The sequence below is a fragment of the Lacerta agilis genome, chromosome 12 (genome assembly GCF_009819535.1).
Source record: "Lacerta agilis isolate rLacAgi1 chromosome 12, rLacAgi1.pri, whole genome shotgun sequence".
Classification (NCBI taxonomy): Eukaryota; Metazoa; Chordata; class Lepidosauria; order Squamata; family Lacertidae; genus Lacerta; species Lacerta agilis.
Genome location: NC_046323.1, coordinates 16,450,840 through 16,464,072, shown reverse-complemented (window position 1 = coordinate 16,464,072; position 13,233 = coordinate 16,450,840). Strand labels below are relative to the sequence as shown.

At 39.5% G+C, this 13,233-nt stretch overlaps 1 protein-coding gene across 1 annotated transcript in view; it reads right to left on the bottom strand.

Moving 5' to 3' along the window:
• TOP2B (DNA topoisomerase II beta) overlaps window positions 1-13,233 on the bottom strand; it is a 43,991-nt gene extending 30,758 nt beyond the window's left edge. The window contains 6 exon segments of the mRNA XM_033165376.1: window positions 69-166; window positions 448-593; window positions 2,343-2,406; window positions 5,893-5,983; window positions 6,229-6,399; window positions 13,175-13,233. Coding sequence (XP_033021267.1) covers window positions 69-166; window positions 448-593; window positions 2,343-2,406; window positions 5,893-5,983; window positions 6,229-6,324 — 495 coding nt within the window. The 5' untranslated portion in view covers window positions 6,325-6,399; window positions 13,175-13,233.

The window sequence follows — 13,233 nt, the reverse complement described above, 5'->3', positions numbered from 1 at the left end:
TTAAAAAGGGTTGTTGTTTTTTCAACCAAAGAGGGTAAGTCCAAAGAATTAAAAGGAAACCAACATACCTGTTTAAAGCTGTGTTTATACTCCTTGCAAGCAGTTTCAACTGTAAACTTTGTACTGAATATATTACAAAGTTTTGCACCATAGCCATTACGACCACCTGAAAAAAACAAGGAAAAAACATTTAGAAAACAATTTATCCCAAAATTTTGCTTGTCATACTAAACATTTCCTAATGATACTAAGTGTGCACAAGGGATTCCAGTAAGTATACACATTATGTATTAATGATGGACTAGGAACTTTCAGCTAAAGGAATGTAAAATTAAATCTTGCATATACTTTATTGCCAACCAAAGTATTTCCCTTCTATCAAAAATAAACCAAGAATTACAAAATGATAAAAACAAATTAGTAATAGGTCCTGAACAAAATGTTTACCTGTAACTTTTTTCTCATCATCATCATAATTGCTGGAAGTTAACAGCTGTCCAAAGATTAAGGCAGGCACATACATCTTTTCTACCTTGTGTTCCACAACTGGAATGCCTTTTCCATTATTCCAGATACTTATAATATTTGATTCACTGGAGATGTAAATAAATATTTTGTCATGAAATGTTGAATTTGCATACACTCACACACACACTGTTGCTGTCTAATAGCAACAGGGAGAATTCCTCTGTACCAGGAAAGGTGAGTACTGATCACACTGCATTCAGTCTCTTTTCACAGAAAAGGTACCTACACATTTCCCCCCATAACCTTACTTTAAAAAAAGAAAAGAAAAAAGAAAGCTCAGGTTTCAGGGCACCTTTCAGGCAAAAGATAGAAGTGGATTTCACAAATACAAAGCCATCCTTAACCCAACCTTACTCAAGTTTTCACATTGACTGCAGCCTCAAAATACTTTACAGTCGTACCTTCTATTTTGAACACCTTGGCTCCTGAACAAATTGGCTCTTGAACGATCAAAACCTGGAAGTGAGTGTTTTCGAATGTTCTTTTAGAAACCGAACGTCTGATGGGGCTTCCGATTGGCTGCAGGAGCTTCCTGCAGCCAATCAGAAGCCGCACTTTGGTTTTTGGATTGCCAAGGGGTGGAAAGGAGATAAAATTCCATCAAAAGAGAAGTGGCTAGTTAAACTACTTGAATATATGGAACTAGCAAATATGACGGAAAAGATCAGGGACCGAACGACCCAAAAGTTTAAAAAGGAATGGGGGATCTATTGGCAATGTTTAAAAGAACATTGTCCACATATTAAAACTTTAGAATGCTTTGAATAACTCTCGGAATTGCATAAGGTATAAAGAACATAAGTAAGATATAATACAGGTGAAGTTTATTGAAAAAAGGAGGTCGGAAGTTTCCTTCCCAAGGAGGTTGGAAGTCGATGGCTGAAATGTGTTTGTGTTTTCACGTTGTACTATTTTCTTTTCTTTTCCTTTCTTTTTTTGCGAGTTATGTGCTATGTTTGCCCCCCCTCCACTGTGTGTCTGTGTCGATTATAAACCAATAAAGATTGCATTAGAAGAAGAAGAAGAAGAAGAAGAAGAAGAAGAAGAAGAAGAAGAAGAAGACGCGCTTTGGTTTTCGAACGTTTTGGAAGTCAAACAGACTTCCGGAACGGATTCCATTCGACTTCCAAGGTCCGACTGTAATACATACTATAAGATGGAAACAAATAACTATGAGCAGAAAGAAACAGTGTATTTGGGCTATACCACAAATTCCGAAAGTGCAGTGCCACAAAGTAACCAGAGTTTTCTTAAGATTTACACTATATAAAAATGAATAAGGAAAATACAGGCTGTGGGCTATAAACTGTAGCAAGCAATGAACAGACCCGAAAATAAGCTTGTGAAAGGTCTTACACAAGAACTGTTCTGAACTGGGGTCACTTTTATCATGTATTGCTATTCCACCAAGTGAAGAGCCTTCCATGAAAGAAAGCTTTCTGCTAGTGGAAATGCACCTTTGGTGTCACATGGATGTTTTCCACTTTAAAAAAACAAAACTGTTCATACAAATGAAAATCTGCATATATTGAGTACTCAATGAAGCAATCTCTTAAAAATGTACACAATTTTATATCACATGCATAAAAACAGGGGCAATTGCCTACTGCACACTTAACATTCAAAATGTCCTTCTGCTATGACATTCAAATTTCTCCCCAATATTTTTAACTGCCTTTTATATGAATATGTATTTTAACATTCCTTCGCTCTAAGTACTGTAAATAATGCAAGCCAAATTTTATTTAAATATGTCAACTACAAAAAATGAATGCACTTTTTCTCAGGTAAATTAGAAATAGAAGTTTACTTACGGATCAATTGATATTTTAATACATGTCATATTCTTATCCCTCTGTTTATTGTCTGCTGCATTTACTAAAAACGAACAAACATTTCTTAGTGGCAGTAAAAAACTTTACCTACTTAAATATCCAACCAACTTCAACTAGCTAAATATTTTTTGTATTCACATGCTATACCTCTGAGAAACTTTAACACATCATATGATCTTCCTGAAACAGCCCACTGAGTTCATTCGGACCTTTCTAGTATGTTACATATCACTGCATTCTTACTTATTTCATTCTGGTGTCAATGGCCCCAACTTTATTGTTTTAGTTTTTCTACTTTTTCAATATCAAAAATAATACCAATGGATAGTTCACACATTATGCCAGTACCAGTTTTTCAAGATAAACATGTCTCCCCAATGTAATATGATCCCTGGCAACTGAAATGTTGGAGCTCACAAATCTGGAAGAGAAATCTGTGACTCCCGAGTTCATGGATGATGTTCCCAGGCATAAGAATAAATCAGTAAAAGGCTAGTCAAATGTACCAGTTAATTCACCTTAAGAAATATTAGTCACAAAATACACTACAACACACTTCTAGTTAGTTTATCCAGTTCTTAATGGCATTATGACATGAAGAATGCCATTGTGACACATACATTGTTTTAATTTTTTGCTGTTGCTATTTTTCATTGTGATTTAATGCTGCATTTCTTAATTGCTTCTCCCTTTTCACCTCCCCTCCACACCAAACACATGGCTATTAGCCACCACTGACCAGTAACTGTGCCTTGTTTCTAGGATAGCAAAGAAGGATATAAGCTGAAAGTCTTTGTTTATACAGGATTCGGAAGGCAAGAGTACTACTACTATCCTGTTCAGTACTACCCCATACACATCTATTCAGAAGTAAGCTCCATTGATTTCAATGAGGCATACTCCTAACTAAACGTAAGTGGTTATAGGATTGGAATCTCAGTAGTCCGACATGTAGTTTTAGTTACATGATTACAAAGTTTTCCATGTGACAGGACATCATACACACATATATACAGTGGTACCTCTGGTTACGTACTTAATTCGTTCCGGAGGTCCGTTCTTAACCTGAAACTGTTCTTAACCTGAAGCACCACTTTAGCTAATGGGGCCTCCTGCTGCCGCTGCACCGCCAGAGCACAATTTCTGTTCTTATCCTGAAGCAAAGTTCTTAACCTGAAGCGTTATTTCTGGGTTAGCGGAGTCTGTAACCTGAAGCGCATGTAACCCAAGGTACCAGTGTACCGTATTTTTCGCTCCATAAGATGCACCTTTTCCCTCCTGAAAAGTGAGGGGGAAATGTCTATGCCTCTTATGGAGCGAAGGCACTGGACGTCAGTGGGATCCCTCGGTTGCTGCTGCAGTCGCGGGTGGAGGGATGCCTCTGCCGCCAGAGCCATGGCTCCCGTCGCTCGCTCGCTGTAAAGCAAGCAAAGCGAGAGCCGCTTACACGGCTTCTGTCCCGCCCTGCTTGCTTTACAGCGAGCAGGGAGAAGGGACACACAGCGTGTAAGTGGCTGCAACTTTTCTTCCTATACAGCGAGCAGGGAGGAGGGGCAGACAGGGCAGCCCTGCGTCCCTTCTCCTTGCTCACTGTACAGCAAGAAAAGCGGCAGCAGCTTACACGCTGTGGGTGGCTCTCACGCACAGTGTGTAAGCAGCTGCCACTCCGCTCGCTTGACGCTGTGCACGGCTCCTCCTCTTGCTCCCGAGTTCCAGCATCACAGCGTCACCCACAGACACCCACAAATGTGAGTTCTCCCTCTCTCTTCCTTCTTTCCTTCCTTCCTTCCCTCCCTCCCACTTCCAACTTTAATAAAATATGGGGGGCAGGTTGTTTATTAAATACCAGTTTAGTACAACATTTGATTCAGAATATTTTTTCCCTTGTTTTCCTCCTCTAAAAACTAAGTGCGTCTTATGGTCAGGTGTGTCTTATGGCACGGGGAAATACGGTAATTCTTTACTGCCTCTATTAGATCTGGCAATATTAAAATTTTATTTAATTCCCTGAAATCATTAAAACAGTAGTCTGGCCCTCTAAAACCAGCATCACTTTACTGAACTAAATATTATGAATTGGGTCTAAATGTGGACAAATGTTTTAATAACTAGACTAAGGGGGCAATTCTCAGCCAATTTGACAGAGCTCCTGTGTTTGTAACAGCTGCACAACAGTCTAATTCAATTTGTGAAACTTATTCTCATAATGCATCTTTATGCTAGGAAATTAGCCTGCTAATAAAATGTGGTAACCCTACTTGCAATTTAGTAAATTGTGTGGAATAGCATGATTAAAGCACTAGCCATACTTTGGTTACTGAATACTTCTGTGCCATTGAACGGCAAACTTCGTAGACTATTTATTTTCACAGAAAAAGTCATCAGACATCTCAGTCCCCTTTATTTATACTACAGAGGTGGGGGGGGGGGGCTTTTAGATGAATAGGCTTTTAGATGAATAAAATGGTCTAAAATCAAGTATTAAGATTCAGCATGAGGACCAGGGCTGACCATTTCCCAGCTTTTTAATATGCTTGAATATTTCAGCAAGCATGTGCCAATAGCTAATATGAAATGACAACAAGATAAATACAATTGTACATGATATTGGTGATGGTACAGTAGTACTTTCGCTGAGGTTACTATTGAGCTAGATTCCTGATTATTGCAAGCTTGTAAATTATTACTTGCCACTGGTGACTCACTAGTCACCAGTGGCAAGTAATAATTATCTTCAGATGACCAGGGTAAGGAATCTTTACAAAAGTTGGCATTTTTATCTTCTTAGGTTCACAGACAATCAACCTGGACATGGGCGGATAGGAGGCTAGTAAAATACTTTATGAGCTAATAACTTGTGTTGATTTATTTGTGAGCCTCAGTTATGGTGTTCCCAATGCTGCCATAATCCTTGATCATACAAAATGTAAAACTGAAAACCTCACCAATGCATAGTTCTAGTGTTCCACATAAAATTAAAGGAATTTTAGGTTGTTGTGATGGTATATGGCCATTACAACTATGATTAGGAGACAGGGAATAGGCTGTAGGATTGATTGTTGGTTTCCCATTCCCCTCCACCCTTAGCAATGGTACGGTGTTGTGCTGTGGTGCTGTAGTGGTGAGTTTCTTGAATCAGCAAGAGGTTATACTAGATGACCCTAGAGGTCCCTTACAATGCTGAGTTCCTCAAAAATTACTATGGTTAACTCTGAACTGACTGCACTCCTTATGTACCATTTGGATCTTTGCAAATTCTGGACTGGAAATGCACACTGAACATTAATCAGTTCAAAATTAGTATAAGCCCAAGTCATAGTTAAGAGCAGCAGGAGTTGAATGGAGGGAATTTGTAAGAGTATGACCATGAAAGAAAGGAGCATGCAATCCCACAATCTATTCTTACTCTTTATCGTGGTTGATTACTAACATGTTTTTACCAGTTCTAAACTCTCCATTGTAAATTATTCCATTGTAAGCACTTTGAAAATGCTGAGGATGGCAGAATATCACAATTATAAACACTTACCAAGAATTTCATCAAATATCTTGTATAAGCCAGGTACATAGGTAATCTCTCTACAATTCATTCCTGTATCTTCATCAAACACCCACATCAGCTACACACACAAACACACAAAAAACAAGAGTTTACTTTACTGAACTTTAAAATAAATATTTACTGCTATTACTTTAAATATTCACAGAACATAGTTATTTTTAATTCTCAGCACTGGTTTTTTCTCCATATCCCTCCCATACATTTGGACTGACATAGGGGGAAAAAACCACACAGAAACATTGCTTGATACCTTCAGTTACAATATAAATACTTATTTTAAATAAAGAGAAAAATAAAAATTACCTGAGTTACAGGTTCCACTGAACCAATGTATGTATCAGGACGGAGAAGAATATGCTCAAGCTGAGTCTTTTTCTGATAAACTCTCTCAACAGACATCTTCTTTGAATCATTCTTATTCACGTGTTCAGGTTCTTCCTTTTTTGAAGCATTATTCTGATTATCAAAAAGTGTCTGAAATAAAAGGAGGAAAGGTAACCAAACTACACTGATCCATCCCAACTGTTCTACAACCGCAAGGAAGAACCTTTTCCCTGAATAAAATAACTACAGCTTTCTAATTCTTCATTGTGCAAAGACTTTGGGCTAGTAGCAATGTTTGTTGCTACTAGTGGAAAAGATACAAACCAAGAGGGAACTTTCTTGATGCATAGAGGACATGCCTCCATATTGTTGGCTTTGGTAGAAGAGGTGTTTTTTATATATATATGTAATATGGGAATTTATCTACCCTATTACCTTCTACACTTTCTACTGGGTCATGTTTTCTTTCTGCCCCTCTATACAGGAAACATCCTCACACCACAATACAAAATGTTAAAAGTGCCCTCACTTTTAAAAGGAAGGGCGGGTGCCATATAGGGTTGGTTCAATGGTTAACACCAAACCATGGTTTGGCACTAGGTGAATGAGCCTTCAGCTCACACACTCCATACTCCGCAGATTCCCAGTTTGTAGCAAAATGTATATTTTGATATTTAATCCAAAGCAGCACCTGGTTGTCACAAACTAGGGAGAGAACAACAGAGGAGGGAACATGTCGGCCTGTGACATCTAAAAGGCTTGGGGCAAAACTGTGGTTTAGCTTTATCTCTGAAGCAGTGTTTGAAATTAGCCATGCTCCAAGCGCATTTTGCAACTGGTGCAGGTACAATTGGGAGGAGAGCTATGGTTGCAGGTTGGCAACTGACATCTCTATCTGGCTTTCTTAAGCAGGTAAGCTGAAGAACTTATTGATTGCATTTAAATCCCACCTTTTTTGCAAGGAGTACATGGGTCATCTCTCCCCCCCCCCAGTTTATTTGATGTTTCAATGTATTGTGAACGGCTTTAGATTTTTTCCCCTTTAAAATATAAAGTAGTATATACGTGGCATGAATAACAACAGCAACCCCACTGAAAAAGTAGCACTGGAACCTAATTCAAACTAACTACCGTACCTTCAGAACTGAGGGTGTGGGACTGTGGCTCTTCAGGTGCCTCAGCCAACATTACCAAACATCAGAGATAAGATGAGTTGCATTTCAGCAACGTATGGTAGACCATAGGTTTCTCATACCTGCTTTAGAGCACCCCATAGCCTATATACGCTAAGAAGTTGCTCTTCCCACATGATCTCTTCCCCAGCACACACATATGACTACTATACCATCTTGGCTGTGAGTCCTGGAAGGCCTGCTCCCTGCCTTGCAGGGCCCTGACTGACTCCAGCTACAAAGGCTGAGGCTGCTGAGCAGACTCTGGCTGAAGTATGTTTCAGGGCTTTGGGGGGGGCGTGTTGCTGTTTTGTATCTTTATTTTAGATCTTATTATGATTTATTTGGCAATTATTTAATCTGGTTGGGTACTTTTTGATTTTTTTAAACATTCTTCATTACTTCTATGATTGTAATTAAAGTATTTTTTTTCATATTGTAAGCCACCTTTGAGCAATGTGTTAACTATGGAATAGGGAAAAACAAATTAAATGATGTATGTATGAATGCTATATGTACACAGAATAGCATATCTGAAGGTTTAAAAATGTGACAGGCCAGAAACTCTGGCCTAGTTAACATCTCACTTTAAACTAGAGCAGGGGTAGGCAACCTAAGGCCCATGGGCCAGATGCGGCCCAATCGCCTTCTCAATCCGGCCCGCGGATGGTCTGGGAATCAGCATGTTTTTACATGAGTAGAATGTGTCCATCTCTGGGTTATTTATGGGGCATATGAATTCGTTCATCCCCCCCCCCCCAAAAAAAATAGTCCGGCTCACCACATGCTCTGAGGGACGGTGGACCAGCCCATGGCTGAAAAAGGTTGCTGACCCCTGAACTAGAGTAAGGTAAAGGGACCCCTGACAGTTAAGTCTAGTCGCAAACGACTCTGAGATTGCGGCGCTCATCTCGCTTTACAGGCCGAGGGAGCCAGTATTTGTCCACTTCACAGACAGTTTTTCCAGGTCATGTGGCCAGCATGACTACCGGTAAGTTGCTTCTGGCGCAACAGAACACTGACACCAGAGCAGCGCAGTACTGCTTCACTATAGTTTAAAGGTGAACCATGCTGCACGTTGGTACACAGAGAATCATGGTTGCTTCACTCCTCCCCTATTCCTGCTGCTCCATTAGTAAGATCTAAGCCATGGTTTGCCGTAGTGTAGTCTGAACTCAGAAGTGTGATTTATCTCTCTCCCGAAGCACAAGCTGTATCCAAGCTTATAGCTCATGGATTACGGGGAAGGTGGGAGAGAGAGAACCCACAAGCCCAGCTACAGACAGAACTCCAATACAAACCATGGCTAGGCTCCCATAATGCTGCAGCACCACAGGAGGAGTGAAGCGGCTGTGATTTTCTCCCTGCGCACCAGCATGCTGCATTTTAAGACATAGTTAAGCTTAACCAGAATTCCAAGTGGTATGTGAATACGGCCAGTCTTATCATTGTTCCAAGGTTGTAAAACACTTTGTAATGGCAAACTCCTATTATGTTTTAGACAGATATACAACGTATTATGAGATTCCGGATCAGACAAAGCTCTTATGCCTTTAAAGCATTGTGCCTTTTTCAACTATTTCTTGGAGGTGTGGTCTAAGATATATTTTAAACTGCATTGAAGTCTCTACTATGAGGTTTAATTTTTTTTAATGAACTACAGCTGGTGCCTCACTTTTCCTACTTCTCATTGTCCGAGAACACCAACATAGCAGTACTAATGGTAATGTTGGGTTTTAATTCACAAAGCCTAAGGTTGCAATCCTATGACTTGGGACTTACTCCTAAGTCAGCATACATAGATCCAAGATGCAAATTTGTTAAATTGGCTTGAGGACAGGAAAGGCTTCTACTCATAAGTTGACAGAATGGTTAGTTTGTTCCCAAATTATGAGACACTTATCATTACCTTTAAGTACATAGGGTATAAAATATTCTGATGTTCATGATTCAAACACTTTACAACTCCATCAGAAGAGAAGCTTTCTTGTAATATCTTAAAGTGATGTTCCTTAACATACACACAAACATTATTTTGCAAAACTATGGAACAGATGGTCCAGATCAGGTTCTCAGCTTTAACAGTTACACATTCTCTGTATTATCCCTTTGATCAACAACTAATCACAGATGGAAACATTTAAATATTTGCAGCCCTATACATCTCTTTGGGCACAGATGTCACCTGCTATATATGCTTGCAAGAAGAAAGTATTAGTCCATCTTCAGCTGCCAGTAGCTCTGGGAATTAAGGCTGCATTTGTTCCACCAGTTCATAAATTAAATGCAGTTTTGGACTTGGTCTGCATGTCAGTTGTATTGTTTGTACCAGTATGTGTCACTTGAGCATAGTAACAGATACAAGCTTTTTGAATGTCAGTGTGATTTCAAGCAAGCAAATGTATGGCCAGCAAAATATGGATAGATGGATAGTACACATGTAACAATAACCCATAGTTTAGTGCTATATGCATGAGCTGGAAAAAGCCTGAAGCCACATGCACACCCCATGAGATTTTTACAGTGTTTACTTTAAGTTTCCATGCAACCTGACTTTTAGGTATCTGAACTAAGTATCATGGTTTAAAATAAATACTGATAGGTTTCTAAACAAAACAGTTTCAATCCAGTCATGAAGCTGGCTTGATAAACCAAAATTTGTTTTAAATCATTGCCTAGCTGGCTGCTACATTAACAAGCCAGGATTTGTGGAAAGTAAAAATTGTGCAAAATTCCATCAGGCCATGTGGGAAGGGAACAGAGGGGAGCATAAAAGCCAATGGTTTACATTGGCTCAGACATAGCATTAAACCAAGTTTTAGTGCTACATACATACATACATACATACAAGCCAATTATTTCATGCTTTTAACCTCTGAGCAAAAATGGATGAAGTCTTAATATTTCGTTTACATTTCTGTTTTTCCTTTCCCTTCTATAAGAGGCCGCATGGATCAAATCTAACATGACTATATGCGTATTTGCTCTGCTTTTGTATTCTAGGAACATGCTATTCTAAGATGTATTACTGGCATGATGTGCATAAACATTCAATGTGAGAGTGCAGAAAACGAGGTATTGTACAGGAAACACAACAAAAGCTCTAGTTGTGTACCAATCTCCTTGCTTAAGGGGTTTTTGTTATGACAAAAAGGTTTTGCTAGAAAAGCTAATGTTTATGTATGTAAAGTTAAAGTTTATGTACTTAAGGTATGTATATTCCTTTTACAGATATAGTCTCCTCAACTTCTTTAGTATGCTGTAAATGGTAACCCCCTTGGCAAAGATACAAAATAGATTAGGGCAGATACCTCCCCTTGGAGATATGGATCATTACATCCAATATTCATAATGGGGGAAATCACTGTGAATCATTTCCAGTTTTAACTTTAATATTTATTGAAAAGAAACAGTTTACTCAACTTCCACAATTTATTCAGAAAAGTTTTGATGGTATAACTTATTTTTTTTAAAAAATGTAATTAAGTTATTACATTAATATCAAAACATATTTAACGGGTATACACAATTTTTTTTTGGGGGGGGGGGTTCCATTTAAGGATCCTAACTCTACTGCTTTACTGGTGTTATCCATAAGAAATTCCAAAAGGCATATCTGTCAAGGATGCATATACTAGTGTAACTTTGAAATGTAGTCACAATAAATAGTAATAATCTGTCAAAGACACCTTTGAACATGAATTCTTCCTTTCGCAGAGAGCTCACTGTGTCTAGTGTTTGAGGCCTTGCCAATTTTTATCTACGCGGAATCACAATTTTAATACAAATATTGTAAAGCAATGAAAGATCACTTAGCAGACAATTACAACTATACACACAATGCACACAAATAGCAATACTTTTTAGGAAAATGATTTAGTGCTCATGCATCACAAATTAAAAAATCCCAGCCCTCAATTACTAAATTCAAAGTGCAAGTTCAAAGTTGGGACTTTAGCTGGAACATTAATGCCATTGTGTTCATACTAAATGTTTTGCTCAATTTGCATTTCTGGACATTTTTAAAAAAAAGCTAGTGGAGTTAATACATCATCCCAAATAGTGACCCTTATTACAGCTCCACTTTCAAAGCTAATTTATTAAAGAAGCAAGACTAGAAAGCACTTAAGAATGACATTCCCTCAAAACTTTCCACTGGCTGGATACATGCATCTGCAAGTGCATCTGATAGATCTATGAGATCAACTAACTGTTTCAAATGGCAAGGAGGCATATCTATCATCAAGTCAATCTGCTCATCAGGTGGGTACCACTGCTATATGAAGCAGCAAGGTGAAGACCATCCCTGCTCACAAATCCACTCATACAGTCCAGTCTATTGCTTGACAAAGCAAACTGGGACATTTACATTAATATCTGTTCTGCTCTTTGCACATGTCAACTGTTCCTGCAGCAAGTACAACAGAAGAACATAGCCTACTTGTCAGCAAGGATTGCAATACTGTATTCCACGAGTTGCCTGGTGCCTTATTTTTAAAGCGTGGCTGCCACTATGTACCTAAAAATAGGCATTCTGGGACACACATAGAATTTGCCACTTTTCAATTTATAAAGAATAGCAACATTGTCTTTCCTTTACAGGGCACCTGACTTAAAAGTGGAATGGAAATATTTTTGTTTTCAGAGCAAGAGTCCTAATGAAGTTAGGGTAGTAACACTGTACATGAGGCTCTAGAGTAGCAGGAAGCCCCTCTTGAAGAAAACTGTTCCTTTACTACCATTGCGCTGTGTTGCCTTTTCTTGCCAGTTACATTAAGGAAGTGACCCTGGTTTGAACTCTCTGCTGAACAAGAGAAATAGAAGTAAATGACTGATTGGGGAACTGTATCCATTCAGCTATCTCCTCCCTCCTGGGGTCTTTCCAAATGGGATTTCTTTCAACTGGGCCAGAAACAGCATATCACAACCTCTAATCTTAAAACCCATCATATGGCTTCATGATCACTTAACTCTCCCTTTCCCACTAAATTTCCCCCACCAGAATACTCACTGTATTTTTATACCAAGATCCAAAAGCTTATCCTCTCATAATTTACCTATTTTGTGTAGGGATGGAGCTAAAGGTACTTGCACATAAGGACCTCAAAGTGCCAGTTTTCAGAAAACTGATAAATCCCAAATCCTTATTACTAGTTCAGGTGTGAATTCTGCAATGGCCCAGCTGGAGAGACAGTTCACTTTCAGTCTGCTAGTTCAGTGCTTTGGCTAGACTCACAAATCTAAGAGGCCTTAAAAACTGTTTCAACCTTTCCACTCTGCAGGAATTGCGGGGTGGGGAGACCCCTCTCTTATCAACTGATCAACAAAAACAGAATAGCCATGTGATCTATAGCTTGTACTCAAGCAGCACACTGAGTAAGAGTCAGTAACACAAGTGGGTGCCACATGCTCCCCCCCTTTAACTCTGCGAACCCCTGGCAGGCCACACACACACACACCCCCCCAAAAAAGCCAGCAAGTGAAGGTCCCACGCCACCAAAGCCAGGGCTCCCATTCCCTCGCCAGAATCAGCAAACACCCAACCCTGTACTTTCCACCCTGGAAGCAGCCTTGTTCTCCCCCTTCTCCCTTTCTCTCTGCATCCCCATTCTCCATCCCTGCAAGCATCTTCGCCGCTCCTCCATTATTTCCCCTGAGGCCTGCCGCCTCCCATTTCAAGCTAAGCCTGTTAAAAGGAAGCAACACCACCGAGAAGGGAAGAGAAATCGAAAGAAAATGCCAAGGCAACTTACCACCCAGGTTAAACCCCCGCTGCCGCCGCCGCCGCCGCCGCCTCCTCCTCCTCCTCCTC